This window comes from Acyrthosiphon pisum, chromosome X, assembly GCF_005508785.2.
Source record: "Acyrthosiphon pisum isolate AL4f chromosome X, pea_aphid_22Mar2018_4r6ur, whole genome shotgun sequence".
NCBI classification, from domain to species: Eukaryota; Metazoa; Arthropoda; class Insecta; order Hemiptera; family Aphididae; genus Acyrthosiphon; species Acyrthosiphon pisum.
In genome coordinates this window covers 111,329,247-111,347,830 of record NC_042493.1, presented here as the reverse complement: position 1 = coordinate 111,347,830, position 18,584 = coordinate 111,329,247, and the positions used below count along the sequence as shown (strand labels likewise).

The 18,584-nt window shown below is 26.9% G+C and overlaps 1 protein-coding gene across 1 annotated transcript; it reads right to left on the bottom strand.

Moving 5' to 3' along the window:
• Window positions 1–1,083: 1,083 nt before the first annotated feature.
• LOC107882896 lies at window positions 1,084–2,922 on the bottom strand. Its single transcript, XM_029485741.1, has 3 exons — window positions 2,659–2,922; window positions 1,981–2,211; window positions 1,084–1,214 (listed from the first exon to the last, which is right to left on the bottom strand). The coding sequence occupies exons 1-2, from the start codon at window positions 2,824–2,826 to the stop codon at window positions 1,993–1,995; spliced, it is 387 nt and encodes a 128-aa protein (XP_029341601.1). The 5' UTR covers window positions 2,827–2,922; the 3' UTR covers window positions 1,084–1,214; window positions 1,981–1,992.
• Window positions 2,923–18,584: the final 15,662 nt, after the last annotated feature.

Here is an 18,584-nt window from a genome sequence, read left to right as displayed (position 1 = left end):
TCAAATAGATACATATACATTTAGCAAAGTACTATGGTTATTTTTTTTTAATGATTTAACCATTTTAAAATTTTCTAGATTATAAATGTTCGTATAATTTCAATTAAATTACATTACATTTAAAAAATACATAATACCTTTATCATAATGTTAGTAAAAATACTAATTATACAATAAATAAAAGATCTATTATAAACTGTTTGTTAGGTGAGCTCTTATTTTAAGTAGGTACTTGTTATGAGTTTTTAACAATTATGTTAAAAGTTTAAAATATGTTATTTGTAAATTTTAATTTTAATATCTGATTTATCTTAACATAAACTTATCTTTAAAGGATAAATTAATTTTATGTGTTTTATTCTATTTAAATATTTCTTTGAAATGCATAAAATAATTTTAAATAAAAAAAAGTTAGTTAGGTGTAAGGTATTAGTATTGCATTTTGTAGTTATTAAAATTATGCTGTAAATAAAATTTATCTAGAATAATTAAATTGGAATTTAGACTTCTTTCTTTATTAACAGTAAAAAAAAAAAAAACAAATGAAATATTATTATGTAAACAATAAAATAAACAGCCTCATCAAAGTAAACCAGTAGAAAAATTAACAATGAAAAGCAGTATTCTAACAGCCAAGCATTATTTTCCCATTCTAGCTTAAAACTATTATAATATTTATAAGTGTCACACATGTTATGGTAAGCACAAAATCATCATTCTCACATTCTCTCATTCAACTGAGATGGAAAATATAAATAATTCAAATTATAATAAAAATTTGTGAGCTCAATATAAATTTATATCTAAAATAGTTTTTTATATGTTTACACTGAAACATAAATCGTAACGAAACCCAAAACCATTTTGGACACTTTATAACATAAGATATATAGTATCTACACTGGTTACAACACAGTATTCTTAGTAATTATAATTATTTTATTATTATATTTAATACAAATTATTTTATGGATATAATATGAAAGACATCATAGGTATCCACTGACAAAAATAGGTAATGAATAAAATAACATTTTTAAGTAAAAACTGTAATATTAAATAATGTCATTGATTATAAAAAAAAAAACCTTATAAGTAAACCTAAAATAATGATCAATAATTGTTATTTACAAAATATTTTTTATCGTACATAATGACTGATGGTAGTAGCAGTTGTAGTTGGAAGACTGGATACTGCATTCTTCTCATTAGATCTGTAAATATTATTGCATAATATTAAAATTTGGACATTGCAAATTTAGAATTCTAAATCCAGAATGCTTTACTAATCCATCAAAAACACAATATTTCTGATGATAACTCTTTGTTAATGCTTCAGTAAACATAATAATTGTTTATTATTATCATTGTTAAAACAAACCAGAGAATTTGCTCTGCTATATAGAAAGTGTCCCGTGTACCTCGTCATTGAATACTTTAAAGGATGTGTTAAATTTGTTCAATAATAACTTAATAACAATAACCGTTTGAGGTTAAATCGTTTTTATATATGAATGAATAACAGTTGACCTGTTTCTATTTTAGCCTATTTTAATATATAGTCTCTAATCAAAATCGATTTCGTAGATAACTGTTTCGCATAAAAATGCTTGTTTTTCCCTATTTATGTTTTTGTTTTTTCAAACTGTTTTAAAAATTTGACGGACTTTTTATTTTTGATTCCCTTCCCTCACCAAAATATCAACTGAGTCAAATTATATTCCAGAAATACCCTCAGAATTGAAGAATGAAGTATTTAAATTGCTCTAAAAGAAGAAACAGATGACACAGAAAAAAAATATATTTAAAAAATCAATTTATTATAGGTGCCTATATTATGTAAATTACTCCACTTAGAATCAAAATTTAAAAAAAAAATAATATAAAATTGAAATATTGATAAGTTAAAAATTTTTAACAATATAATATTAAACTACCGATTTTATAGATGAAAAATGTTGTAGGTTTTATAAGGTATACCTTATTTGATTGTTATGTCGACATGTATGGTTTCTTTCCAATCATATATAAATATAATGACCCATCGGGCCATTCCCGTTCGCCCTCGGAAACGAATGGAAGAGCACTTTCTCCCAGTAGATTTCCTAGGCCTTCACATTGTTGTACATTTGATATTTCATCTCTTGCTTTTGCAATAGCTATTCGTATGATTCTGACTCCATCTAGATCGTAGTCAGTCACATCGTACATCTGTGGGCAGAAAGAAAAAGACAGATAGAGAGAAAGAAAATTAATCAACCGTAACTTATAATAATACACTTATAATTATAAACACTAGCTAAATAACTTAGGTTCGCCCATTGCAGTTTTTTTTTTCGTTTTTTATCACCTACACGGAGAGTTTATGTTTAGATCATGACCATTATTGATATTGTAATAAATTATGATTATTATTGTGTATTAAAAAACCCTAATATATTAAAAAAGCTGGTAAATGGGCTTCACTCTGTTAGTCTGTTGTACAAGTGGGTCACTGTAATGGATGGTGTTAAATTTGAATTCAATGATTTAAAACCACCGTATACGAATTACTATGGGTGCATAGTTATCGTTTGCTAGCTGAAGTACCAATTCCTACGGTTATAATATTTCTGTGTAAGACAAAAAATTTGTAAAACATAAATATGAAATACTCACAGCACATCTGAAAGATTTTCTCACACTTTTGGTTTCATTTTTCATTGAGGTTGGAGATTTTTCTTCGGCTATATGTTCAAGTAATGAAATATATTTCCAGCCTTTCTCAACATCTATCCTATTGGTCGGATTTTCTTTCGATAAGCACTCAAAAATTAAGTGGTCCATATCTGATTCAGCATGACAACAGAACAAATATATAAATATTAAAATATGATCACTTTTTTTTGCTCAATAATAATATTGTTGTTGACACAATTGATAGTTACACATTTTTATCCTACCTGCCTACATCATAATAATTATGTAAGTACCTACTATGACCTACTTAGTACTTATTAGTCTTATTATGCAGACTGGGCAAGTTATTGATATTTTTGTTACTCAGTTAAGTATTTGTTTTCAATTAAATTATAAAAGTTAAGATAACAGACATTTTTAATATATCAATGAAGTTTTAGTTATGTTATTTTAAAAATAATAAAATGCATTAAAAAGGTATTAAAATAAATGATAATAACTTGGATTGTTAGATAGTAATATACCTAAATATAGATACATATTTTATTATGTATGTAGGTAATTAAAAACCTGTAGGGCTGTCTCATTTTAGAATTCTATTCATCAGGCTCTGGTCATTTTAAAAATAAATTTGAGTAAAAATGTTCATACCATATTGTTTATTATTTATAATTAAAAAAAAAAATAATTACTCAAACGTTTTAAAAAAACAATCAAAGTGTGAGTCGGACTCGGGCATGAAGGTTTCCATACCATTATCAATAAAAACTGCAAAAAATTATGTCTGTTGTATGGGAGCCCCACTTAAATATTTATTTTATTATGTTTTAGTATTTGTTGTTAAAGCGGCAACAGAAATACATAATCTGCGAAAATGTCAACTGTCTTACTTTCACGGTTTATGAGATACAGCTGGATGACAGACGGACGGACAGACAGCGGAGTTTTAGTAATAGGGTCCCGTTTTACCGTATGGAACCCTAATTATAAAAAATGACTATATGTAAGTGGTCAATATAATATACATTTATATCGCCGGTTAATAGGCCAACTGATGTAACCCTCACTTTTTACGAAATCGATGTTTTGTTTGAATTTGATTATATAGAGATAAATACACATTTTAGCCAAATACTGTAACCCTCACATGCATTTTTCTAACCTAAATTCATCTTTAAATTATTTTTTTTTGATGTAAGCCACATTGACAATCAAATGTCAATTAACGTAAGCTACAAGGGTTACCCAAAATTGTGTATTCAATTAAATGTATGTAGGCCAACTAGTGCAAGTATACAACGTAACCCTATACATAAATTATACCGAATATACAGTTGAATTGGCCAATTAATGTATCCCACTTAAACTAATTTATTAAATTAATTTTGTTTTTATCAATTTGGTATTTTTATTATTATAACACGGTTGTTGTACTATCTACAACCGAAGAATTTACTAACCAAGTGATATGAGTATATGACTGATTATATTGTGATAACATAATAATAGCCATGTGCATCGTGTGATGACTGCGATGTGCCAATATTCTATATTTCTACTGATCTAGCATCTATATTTATCAAACTCTAGAACTTCAACCAGCGTTCAACAACAAACTGCCTATATCAGTGGCAAAGTATAATGATTTGTTAAAACTTTGCAGTAGTGGTGTGATACCAAACAGGTATCATAAAGAATTTAAATCATTGAAAAAAAAAAGAAACTGTAGCAGATGTTTTAGGAGAGACTGATGAAGAAGACAATATTATTTTAGAGACTGATCTAACTGAGTATTAAAAAAAAATTTATCATTTTATAGGTAATAAACTGTTTTTATATTATTTTAAATTTTAATTGGCATAATGTGTTAAATAATTTGTGTTGAGTCAAAAAGTTAACTATTATTATTTTGTTTTTAATAATTATTAATATTATTAATATTGTATAAAATCTAATAAAATATTTAATTGAGGGTTACACTATTTGGAATAGTTTTTCTATTTAGCGTCAAATGTCAATTGTAGTAACCATCACCACAAAAACCATTAACCCACAATAATTAATATTATAAAACGCTAAGTTATGTATCCAACAGGCTAGTCAACTTTGGAGTAATATACAATAAATTATATTTGATTTAGCTTAGTAAGTATAACACTGATACATAAGTATACCAAGCTTATATCTTTGAAAAAAAATTCAACATTGTAGGTTATAAGGATTACAAAATAACTTTATTTTAGTGCCTCCTGTAAAATTTCATTTTTGAAGGTTACATCAGTTAGCCTATTAACCGACGAATTATAAGCTTTGTATTTTACAACTAGGTTATTCAGAATATCTATTAAATTGTATTAACTGCGTGAATTATATGAATTATGAGTGTATAAATGTATAATACAGCAGTATAATAGGAAGGTAGGTATTTTTGTAATAAAATTATTATATAAAATATAGTATATAAATCAAAATGGTCACAATTCATGACAATCATCCAATAACTATTGTATTGAATATTAATATATAACAATTAATAACTAATGAGTACTTAATAAGTACCTATAGGTATTATGAATCATAGCTTCGTGGGCCCATATGAATTGATGTATACAGGCGACTAATCTTACATTTTATACCCCTATATTATTTCAATTTTAAAATTTTATGAATTAACCATTTTTTTCATCCTTCCATTGTAAATTCCTAAGAAAGCCTCTGCTACACGCTGTAATTTATATATTAATATAAATATGTAAAATATATATTGTATTATGTGTAGACTTTCTAAAACTGTCACAACAGACGGGATAATCTACACAATTTTTTGTGACATTAATAGGTAACTGTGCATTTATAGTATAACTATTTCACTTTATAGATACAATTAATAGGTACATGAATCATAAGCCATAATACATAATATGTTCATATTATTTTAACCTAAGAAAATGTTCCTGTAGTCTCGAGTGCAGCGTACCTAACCCTGCCTTCCTCTTTATGCTGTAACAATAATGATTTGGTATACGTACTCTCCAGGTCATTGAAATGCCCATGTACCATAGTTTTCTCGGGACGTTCTATCCACAGGTGAAATAATGGGACTAGGCTTGGTAGCACAGCTTTTTTCCATATAAGCGCATCCATTCATCGTCATCGTTGTTTGTATTGTCATGACCTCATATTTATCTATTAGTCCGACTGGAGGAGTAAGTAAGAGTAATATTTTTCTTATATATTTCATCATATTGTAAGTCTATCGAGAAAACAACTAAAAAGTAACAACAATTAAAAAACCGGACGGAATAACCTCAAAACAGCGATTTACTAGTCGTAACTAAGTCTGCTGAGTGCAAGAGAAATTATGAACTTAATGGCACGGTTATCACAATAATGCCGAGCTGCGAGTCTGTGTTTCGTTTTGAAAGCCGCCTTGGCGGTGGTGGGGTATGGTTGTGCAAGTGGTTCACCCTGGTGGTTGAGTGTTCGACACCAACTCTGGACGCTACATCGAATATTGTGCAGCACAGATACGTGCCTACAGAGAATATAAATCACTATAACAATAAGCTAGGTATAACAATATTCTTCTTATTTTTCTTTTGCGTTACATCACATAATATATTTGGTGCCTCGTTGACCGATTATCATTCATAGCACGGTCTGGCCGTGGACGTATTTCGTATAGTGTAGGTACACCTGCCTACTGAATGACTGTATTAAAGTAACAGTGCCGCAACTAAGGTCTCAGTAAAATATTGCTACTGTTTTGATTTTCGTCGGTAACAACCCGTTTCCTAAGAAAATCACATGTCCACACAGGTCGCAATATTTTTTTATTATTACAATTATCCATCATGATTTTTAACATAATACTGACCGTTAAAATGTATATGATTTGTTTTGTAAGTTTTATATATTTTTTGGCATACACGCATTACGCATACTTAATTATTATTTAATAAGGATGATTATTATTATCAAATTATGAATATTTGTTTCACAATAATTGGTACATTATATTATTAATTATATAGTATTACTTGATTATCTTCACTGACGGAGTTTACCCTAAAAAAAGGTACTCTTGGCAGTTACATGCACCCCAAACAAACAGTATATCTGGACGGTTATGCACGGTCCATGATATGCACACATTTAATACTACCTACCTACATGTATAGAAATATAAAAAACATGACTTTCAACTACGACACTGTGTAATAATATTATTTCAAATAAACCTAGGTATGTAAAACTGTCGTGCGTCGGTGTACCAGCAACACTTTTCACGCAATATTCTAACTTTAATTTAATTTACTTCATAAGTCACACATTGACACACTCAAAATATATATATATATACGCCATATCAGATGGCAAAACACGACCCCTTAATACACTACTATCATAGACATATTATATACTTATCTATGGTATTAAAAAAAAATTGACCTATGAAAAATTCCAAATTAATCATATCACAATATCCATTAGGTACAAAAAATCGTGATACTATCATAGATATATAATAGTATACTTTAGAAGTTTCAAGTACCCACGAATAATATTATACAATCACAACAAAATAACTAAAATGGTTATTCAGGGTTTTTAATATGTAGTTTCGTTCAAATTTGAACGGAAAATGAGTATAAAAATAAACTGTGGGTATGAATTTTTTATATTTTTTGGTAACAGAATTAAATAGTTACGTGGAATCTTGTTTTAAATTTTCAATCTTTAGATATAAAAGTTGAACAATTTATACATTTTTAACTACAAAATAATTACTCAATTCTAAATTTGAACTTCAAATACTTATTAAAAAAATTGTGCCTATGTATTTTTAATATTTTTCAACTGCTATTGTAACAATATGACAGGAGACTTGCATAAAATGTCCACGCTTTTTTACCCAACAAACAAAATTTTATTGATATTTATAGAAAAAAAAATTAAAAAAACAGAAAATTGATAATGTCCGTAAACAGCTCAAAAAGAGTCAAAATATTTTCTAAATTTTATGGTGTATAGAAAATGAAAATATTAACATTCAGTGAAATTTTCAAATACCCTCAAATATTCTTTTTTAATAACAATAAAATAAGGAATTCGTCACATGAGAAATCGAGTGAATATCAAATTATGTAAATATATGAATTTCAAACGTTAATAAAAATTAAATTTGACTTTTTTGAACACAAATTTTTTTTTTGATTAAGATAGACAATATTATGAGGAATCTTGTAATACATTTTCAAATCATGGGTTTAAAAAGAAAAATTTTTACGAATACTTAACTCAAAATAATTAGCTGATTTTTGTGATTTTTACATATTTTGTAAATTTTTGAACTTTAAATGCTAATAAAAAAAAAAATGTGACTGGATTTTTAATATTTTTCAAATATTATTTTAACGATATAGTAGGAGCCTTGTATTAAATTTTCAAGTTTTTTTACTCAACAAATAAAGTTTTATTGACATTCATAGAAAAAATACTAAAAAAATTGAAAACTGAAAATGTCCCTAAATAGTTTAAAACAAATCAAAATATTTTAAAAATTTTGTCATGTATAGAAATTGGAAATATAAACAACCAGTGAAAATTTCATGTATCTACGGCCGTTTGTTTTAATGTTACACCAAAAACCAAAATCAATTTTCCCGAAAACAAATTTTAAGTAAAAATTCCCGTTTTTCCTTAATTTTTCTTTTGTTTTTCACAGTGCTTTTGAAAATTACTGGGATTTTAAGTTTTAAATTTTCACCTCCCCAATGCACCAACAATATTCACTTTCCAATCAAACCAGATACAGAAGTTGAAAATCGAAGCATTATTTCGACTACGTATCGTGTACACAGACACAATAAAAAATTTAAAAAATTTAAAAAATTAAAAAAAAACACACATCATTGTAAAATCAATACATTCACAGTTCCACTCAGAATCTAAAAAAAGATCCTTAATGTATTAAAAAATGTATTATTTATTATATATTCATTATTTATTATTTATTATGTATTATGATTTATTATTATTATGAGTTATATACAAGACCCACTGCTTTTTCACCACGGACTCTTTATACTCTGGACTTTTTTACCTCTGACTTTTTGATGGTCTACTAATTATTTAACTATACATATCCGTGGATCCGAGATTTCTGATGGTATATATTAAATTATTACAGATTATAGAGTATACATACAGTTGCACCTACTTTATACTTAATAAAATGTTTAGAATGCCGCTCATAGGTATGTACAGACCGGTTTTAGAGATAATATAATATATGAGATTATAGGTAGATAGATACCTATAATCTAGACCATTACCAAGAATAAATTTAAGAAATAGGGTTTTTGGTGTACATTTTTGATAAAGTCGCGCAAATTCATAGTATATTATTTTACACGCTAACTCTTTGCGAAAAATTAAAAATTTAGTCTTTTAAATTTGGTGGAGAGGTGCCGAGGGCGGCTGTAGAAATACTGCACTGATTTTCTAAAAGGTACGTAAAAATTGTTTTTAATTATAATGTATATTATATAATTTGCGTAAATATAATTGCATGGAAGTTATATTATTCAATGTTTGGTAGCCAGCGCTGACAAGAAATGCGTTCAGGGGCAGCATATGCAGCATAATATGCGCCCTGAACGCATTTCTGTGTTGACTCCCTATGTATCATGCCAATATATTATATTTTTTAATATTTTATTATGATGTGTACAATACCTATAAATTAATATATTTAAATCGTTTAATGAATATGAACAATATAATATAATATATATTTAACTGACACCCCAAGACCACTATTAAAATTTCTGACAACGTACATATTAGGTAGGTAGGTATTTTGTTTGTTATTTGTATGATGTTATTTGCTAAATTTGTTCGATGTTCTTACTGAACTTAATCACACTTTTGTATCAAGGTTCAAGGGGTTGTATAATGTTTTCCCAGCCCTCCCCCAATCGAAAATTGTAATTGTAATTGTTTCTATGCTATAATTCGGGGGAACGCAAAAAAATCTCGGGAAAATAAAGTCCCAGAAAAGTAGTCTCAAGGCAAAATTAAAATATACAATTTGGAACATTTAAAGTAAAACTTATGATATAATCACTTTGTATAATAGGTGTATTAGACATTTTATGTTAAAATTTGGACAAAATTGCATACCTATTAAAACTTATAATAACAATATTAGTTATTTTGTTGTAATTTATAAATATTATTCGCGGGCACTGGAGACTTTTAGTGCATATTATTTGAACACGTACTTAAGTCTTGAAATAATGGAAATGTATGGTTTTTTTTATTATTATTAATATTTTAATAATTAATTTTAATATCTAAAATTGCTTCGATCAAAACCTAAAAGACTATACAAGACAAATTCAAATCTGTTTTCAAGAATAAAATCCACTTAACTTAAATGGAATGTCCGATATTTCTTAAATATATATATATATATATATATAGGTATATATAATAGAAATATTTGAGTGTAGTGACCAATTTTTAATACAAACCAAAAAGAATATACTTTTGAGCTTATAATGGATTTCATTGAATATAATTGTAAAAATGTCTGTACATAGTTGAATCGGACTAAAAATGCACGACGTAGTCACATAATTCTCTCGGTCGAAGCAAACACAATAATAATAATGCGGTTTCAATCTTGAACCAATCTTACCTATCTTAAATGAGCATTTGTAGTTATTACACTTATTAGAAGAGCAATACTTGGGAATTTTTTCATATCAAATCAATTGGTGGCTACTTTCATCAAAATAATGTTACCTTTAATATTTGTTATTTTTAGCCTATATTCGTATTGTATCTAATGATACATATTGTATATTGCTTATTTAAATAAAAAATAATATATAAAAAAAAAGGTGGGAAAAATGGATCTCGCTCTGCTGTACAGTAGGTTACAAGTGGGTAACTGTATAATGGATGGTATTAAATTTGAATTCAATTATAATATAATATCATTGTATAAGAAAAACGATTCTGAGCGGAGACGGTATGTCAGTCTAGGTATAAGACATGATATTATATACTTATATCTATGGTATTAAAAAAAAATTGACATATTTTGTTAATCATATCACAATATCCATTAGGTACAACAAATTGTGATACTATCATAGATATATAATAGTATACTTTAGAAGTTTCAAGTACCCACGAATAATATTATACAATCACAACAAAATAACTAAAATAGTTATTCTAGGTTTTTAATATGTAGTTTCGTTCAAACTTGAACGTAAAATGAGTATAAAAATAAACTGCGGGTATGAATTTTTTAGATATTTTGGTAGCAGAATTAAATACTTACGTGGAATCTTGTTTTAAATTTTCAATCTTTAGATATAAAAGTTGAACAATTTATAAATTTTTAACTAGAAAATAATTATTCAATTTTAAATTTGATAAATTTCGTCAAAATTTGAACTTCAAATACTTATTAAAAAAACTGTGACTAAAGATTTTTAATTTTTTTTCATATGCCTTTGACACAGCATACTAAAATCCTTATAATAAATTTACAAGATTTTATATTTTATTGATATTTAAAGGAAAAAAATTTGCCAAGTGGATGTCGCTCTGAAGTTTAATTGACATTCATAGAAAAAAATACTAATAAAATTGGAAACTGAAAATGTCCCTAAACAGTTCAAAACAAATCAAAATATTTTGAAAATTTTATCTTGTATAGAAAATGGAAATATAAACAATCAGTGAACATTTCATGTATATACGGCTATGTTTTTTAACGTTACACAAAAAACCAAAGTCAATTTTGGGTAAAAATTCCCGTTTTTCCTTAATTTTTCTTTTGTTTTTCACTGCGCTTTTGAAACTATTGGAAAAACAGAAATTACTTTTGACCCCCCCCTCCCCTCCAAATTACCAATTAGATTTACTTTTCCATCAGGAAGGATACTGTTTAAGAAAATCTAAGCATTTTTAATGTCCTAAGGGGTGATGACAGACACAAAAATTAAAATATATTTAAATTAAAAAAAAATCACATATCATTTTAAAATAAATACATTCATCGCTCCGCTCAGAATCTAAAATGTATTATACCTATAAATAATAACTATGAAACTTACTCCTGTCTCATCACCATCAGAAAAATCTATTTGAATACCAATACTCAAATACTAAAACACTTTTACAGTTTTAATCATATAATTTAGAACATTGTTCAATGTTAACAAAACGATAAACTATATTTACAATGTGTCGTCTAGCTTACGATTTATAAAAAATGTATTCCAACAAATTATGTCCAATCCAAATGCATTAAAACTAGCAACAAATCAAACCATACAATTGACTTATATTTTAGATTACTATATAATTGCCTATACAATAAAATATCAGGATACACTTGTCAGATGATCAGCGCTCACGTATATTCACATTTATAGAAATTATCTAGAAATAAGAAATCAGATTACCTATAAATTGAAATAATGGTTGGATGAAAATACGCCACTACAAAAATAGAAACGCATAAAATGCCTTAAAATTAAAATTTGTTAGGATTAGGTAATTCAAATTCTGAAGATTAGTTGTACCTACCAATTAAGGAAAACTTCTGCAAACTTCTGTTTTCGAAATCTCTCTTTTTAACTGTAAATTATTTAGTTAATATTTTTTTAATGCGTTACCATATAATATATAGTATATATATAGTATTAGTATGTTTTATTATGTGTTTTGATGTGTTCCGATCGTATCCGAGGGGACAATGTCATTATTATAATTTGTTTTTTAACTGATCAGTTTTGTATCTTAATTTTAACGTGCTAAATAGATAATACCACTGTTCCCCCAAGCATGCTCGCCATACCGTTTTTACATTTAAAAATGAATAAACACCGGCCAACAGAGCTTAGTTCGTACTGGTTTCTTAAAAATAATATTTTATTTTGTTTGTTTATGTTATAACTTAAAATTATAATTTAATATTACATTTTATTATTAAATTTAATCAAGAAAATAATTGTCAATATAAAAAACTATGTTGTTTGTTCAAAAATATACCATGCTATATTCACCTAGTCGGGTGTTATAATAAAAATAATTCTATTGATTCTTTCATCAAAGGAATTCTCTAGGTACCAAATTCCAAGACTGGGCAAGTTAATGATTTTTTTCCTCAATTAAGTTAAGTTAATATGCATCAATAACAAAAAGTTAAAAGTTTATAGTTAATTTAAGTATAGGTTAACTCAGTTAAGCTTAAAGTTAATTCACACTTTTTGTTAACTTTTTATTAAGTTAAAAAAAAGTTAATTTGTTTATACAAGCCTAGCTTACTTAATTTTTTTCCAACCCAAAACTAAATTATAGTCTATAATGTTTATACTTTATTCAGTATTTCCATGTAACTAAATTCGAATGATATAAATTTTAAACTTCAAACAATCCACGGTAAATATTTTTTGACATGAATACGAAATATACTGAAATAGTGAAATATAATTAAATTAAAAACATAATAAAATAACTTAACTTATTTCCTAAAATGAAAAATTAATTCGTTAACTTCACTTTACTTAAAAAAGAAATTAGTAATTTAACAGTTAAGTTAATGAAATTCCAAAAGTAACTAGTTATTAGTTAAGTTAAAAAGTTAAAATAAAATTATCTTTTTAACATAACTTTAAATTCTTAACTCGTTAACAAAACTCCAAATTCTAACGAAATCCATGTAGCTTTTTCGAAAAAAAGTATGTACTATTCTTGAGATTTTTTTGTTATACTTAAACTAAACTTCTGCAGACTTTTGTTAATTGTTTAGTAAATCATTTTTTGGAAAACGTTGATGATCACCTTTTTGATTTCAATGGTCAATACATCAATATTACTGTTGTATATAATTATACGATTTTAAACAATAAAAATAATCTAATACAATAATAATAGTAATAATATAATATTTCTGTTCCGTTTCTTTATAAAATAGTGTCATAAATATGTGGGCACAAAATAATGTGAAGCACGTACTAATTAAAAAAGTATAGATGATTTTGTTTTAAACTACCTATTTACTTAGCACTCGTTGAGTTCAATTTATTATTTATTTTGTTAAAATTTTAACTATGATGACCTTGTGTTCACTTAACTAAATTTGAGTTGACTATTTTCGTTACCGTGGACCACGTTGTATACCTGAGTTTTACAGTGAAAGTTTATTGTCCGGGCTGAACGATATATGACGTGGGTATAGTTTCAAACAGTATAATCAGCCATACAGGTACATAACGATGGCCATACAGTAATGTAATATTGTGTATATTATATTATTATAGTGGTCGTGTAAAATCCATTAAAACTCAACGGCGTGTCCATTCATCGTTATCGTGAGACAGTCTGGTAAACACATTTAAGGCGTCGCCGCGCCGTCGTCCTCGATATCCGAAAACACCATTAACATTGTTTCGCCGTCTGTGTTCCTACATAAAAAGCACACACACTCACATTTATATGATATTATATTCAGCTGGCGTCAGATTATTTCACAGATAATACTAACATTCCTCACCACCATTTTCGATCACAGTTAATCATACCAAGGTCAGAAATATTTTAGGATGTTTTAGTGTTTTACACTCTTCCCCTCCCCCCCTGATTTCTTCCACCCACCACCGATGCATTGGGCGTTTTCCCAATGACAAAAGACAATTTCCCCTAAGACAAACAATTAAAACTATGTAAAAATACAAAACAATTAAATTCTAAACAATAATGGTTAAATTAATTGATATAATTTGAGCTCGAACGTCATAATAATACTAATAAAAAAGTCTCTACCTAATATAAATATTAAAAAACTTTCTAAAAACGTTATTATCATAATATTATCATATTATCGTCATTAGTTAAGTACCTCAATTATTACGAAAATATTCTGTAATCCTGTTCTAAAAATTCAACATTTTAATAGCTGCACTTTAGTCGTTCATTTGTAGAGCTTCAATGAAAAGCGTTATTATATTTACAATTTACAGCAACACATTTCATGCTTCCAATAACGTTTGCCATTTGTATATTATTTTATAGCTCGGATAAATTAATGAATTTCGAACTATTTATTTTATTTAAGTCGTCTCTTTTCAAATTTATTATTATTGTACAATTTATTAATATATTATATGATAATATTCAACATCATTTATAATATATAAACACTTATATTAAATTTGATATTCTGTTTTATACAAAGTACAAAGTGCTATTTCTCACGGATGTTCTATTTACATTAAAATAATCTTTTATGATAATATGAACTATTAATACATTATACATATATATATTATTATATAGGTATTTGAAATATCAAGCAAAAACCTAATCTTCTTAAAAATTAAATTATATTATTAGAAATACTCATTAACATTATGTATAAAGTACGAAGTACGAATAACATAAAAGTATCCTCAAACATATCATAAGACACAGAGTGTTCCAGTGTAAACTCGTGGATACATCGTTATTTTTGCCCACAGAAGCTTAACTTTCTCCATAGGCCATACTTAGCCTACAATCAAAAATCGTTTCTACGCGTGTGTCGTTCAAGCTTTTATCAAATAATAATTTGATACGGAATATACGATTCTATTTTCTCTGCATTTCCTGAACTCTGAGAAAATTCATCTACGGTGTGTGGCGGAGCAAGAAAAGAGTTTCAGGGTTCAAGACTGGTAAGAAATCAAATCATAAAATTATTTATCTCTGTCGACAAATTAACTATCTAGGTCTGTATAGGATTCACGACTCCACCTTAATAATACTTCCTCCTACGAAAAAGGTAATGCAAATGAAAGGTTAGGATAATTTTCATTCTAATTCATATCCACCTTCATTTTTATTACAATACTGCAGCGTTTTCATACAATCGTCGTATTTGTGACGATACTGTATTGTATACAGTACTACAGTTGTAAATATCCTTTTCTTTCAGAACTTTTCGGTGATTTGTGCGGTCCGTCGCTTAGCAACTATCTAGGAGTTGATGGATTTTATTCTTGAAAACAGATTTGATTTTGTCTTGTATAGTCTTTTAGGTTTTGATAATTTTAGATATTAAAATTAATTATTAAAATATTAATAATAAAAAAACATTTCCATTATTTTAAAACTGAAGTACGTGTTATTATAAGTTTTAATAGGTATATGAAATTTTGTCCAAAATTGAACATAAAATGTCAGTATTTATGTATTTTTTGGCTACAGATTGAACTATTTAAGATAATCCGTTAAAAATTTAAAATTTTTATACCTACAAATTGAACATTTTCTAATTTTTTAACTACAAAATAATTTGAAAATTGTTGAAATATTGTCAAAATTTGATAAAAATTTCAAGTATTTACTTTATAGTTTTTGAATAACAACAAAGTAAGAAAATCGTCTTATATGAGAATTTGTTAATTTACTAGAATGTGATTTATCTAATGTCTATTTCAACTGATCGTAAAAAATCTAAGCACTTTTACTGTCCTAAAAGGTAATGAGAGACACAAAAAAATAAAAAAATAAAAACGCACATCATTGTAAAATCAAAACATTCATCGATCCGCTCAAAATCTAAAATGTTATCAATACATTGGCAAAAAATTTTTTTATAAGCATTTAAAAATTATTCAGTAGTTAAAAATTTATAAAATTTTCAAATTTTATATCTGAAGATTGAAAATTTAAAACAAGGTTTCACGTAATTAGGTTATATATAAATTACTTTATTCCCAATAATATCATCAAAATATATACTTGGTAATATCATAGGCTGACTGCAGTGGGGTATTAAGTATTTTTTTTAGGGGGTGGATGACAAGAATTTTAGATTACAGATTACGATGTAATAATTATAATATAATAATAGACATGTATTTAAAGAGCCATGGGGGTGGATTTGTCCCCATATCCACTCCCGTAAATACGCCCCTGGCCGACTGACCGTTTTCGTTCAGAATCGTTTTTATTATACAATGATATTGTATCATTGAATTAAAATTTAACACCATCCATTATAGTGACCCACTAATAACCTACTGTACAGCAGAGAGACATCCACTTACCTAATTTTTTTGTACTAAGTTTTACACTCATGTATACATAATTGATAATTATAATAAGACTTAAAAAAATAAAATAAAATGTATTTAAGTATTTTTTTACGTTTGATGGATTGTAGGATGTCAATAATATGTTTAATTTTATGTCTTGAAAAGTTTTTATATAGTTTTGCATAGTTTTATATTTGAAATTGAGAATTGTATTCAACACCACGAAGATAATCAATTTATTTCTGTAAGTACGATTATTATAATCTGCTCATGTTGGCTTCGTCTACCTACAGTGGTGTCGGAGAAGGGTGGCAGAGGGGGAAATTGACCCCTCAAATATAATTCAACTTAAGAGGCCGTTCTGGTACGAAAATTCGGCCGTAAAAACATGGTTTCGTACTTCAAGTTTTCCTCAGCTCTCGTTAGTCGTAGAAACTTGATTTTTTCACCAAAATAAACGTGAGAAGTTTATCTAGGTTTTGTCGTTCCAGATTTTCAAATTTTTTTCTTGCATTAAATTTTCACGCATTTTTACCAAACAAATAAAATTTTATTGATATTTATAGAAAAAAAAATTAAAAAAATTGAAAAATGACAATGTCCGTAAGCAGCTCAAAAAGAGACAAGTTATTTTCAAATTTTTATCGTGTATAGAAAATTCTTATATAAACATTCGGTGAAATTTTCAAGTAAAATAAGAAAATCGTTACGTAAGAAATCGAGTGAATATCAAATGTTGTAAAAATATGAATTTCAAACGCTCATAAAAAATTAATTTGAGTTTCTTATAGACATTTTTTTTTTGATAAAGGTAGAATAACCTATAAGGAATCTTGTATTACATTTTAAAATCTTAGTTCTAAAAAGAAAAATTTTTACGAATTTCTAACTCGAAATAATTTGCAAATTTTCGTGATTTTTCCATATTTTGTCAATTTTTGAACTTTAAATGCTAATAAAAAAAAACTGTGAATAAGGATTTTTAATATTTTTCAAATGTCATTGTAATAATATAGTAGGAGCCTTGTATTAAATTTTCAAGTATTTTTACTCAACAAATAATGTTTTATTGACATTCATAGAAATAAAAACTAATTAAATTGGAAACTGAAATTGTCCGTAAACAGCTCAAATAAATCAAAATATTTTGAAAATTTTATTATGTATAGAAAATGGAAATATAAACAACCAGTGAAAATTGCATGTATCTACAGTCATTCGTTTTAAAGTTACACCAAAAACCAAAATCAATTTTCTCGAAAACAGATTTTGCGTAAAAATTCCCGTTTTTCCTTAATTTTTCTTTTGTTTTTCACTGCGCTTTTGAAAACTATTGGAAAAATTTTACTTTTGACCCCCCAAAGTACCAACTAGATTCACTTTCCTATCAGAAAAGATACTGTTGAAGAAAATTGAAGCACTTTTTCTGTCCTAAAAGGCGATGACAGACACAAAAAAAAAAAAAAAAAAACACACATCATTGTAAAATAAATACATTCATCGTTCCACTCAGAATCTAAAATACAAGATTACGTATTGTAATATAGGTTAATAAATAAGTAATAGCGAATAACGTGATACCTATGCGAACACCGTGATAAACGAATACGTATCTACTGATGTTCGTTTCTTCGTACAATCTACAATCTAGATGTCAATTACAGTTTAAACACAATTTTGTCACAAAGAGACTTATGAAATCTTACATATGCAAATATAGGGTCAACCTTAGCCAAGCTTCACCAACAACTTTAACAGCTCTCCGACCTTTTTACTTAAAAATTTATTTAAAAT

Coding starts and splice junctions, on each gene's coding strand:
- LOC107882896 (XM_029485741.1), bottom strand. CDS start 2,826: ATGGACCACTTAATTTTTGAGTGCTTATCGAAAGAAAATCCGACCAAT. Junction 2,212..2,658: donor GAAAATCTTTCAGATGTGCT/GTGAGTATTTCA, acceptor TTCTGCCCACAG/ATGTACGATGTGACTGACTA.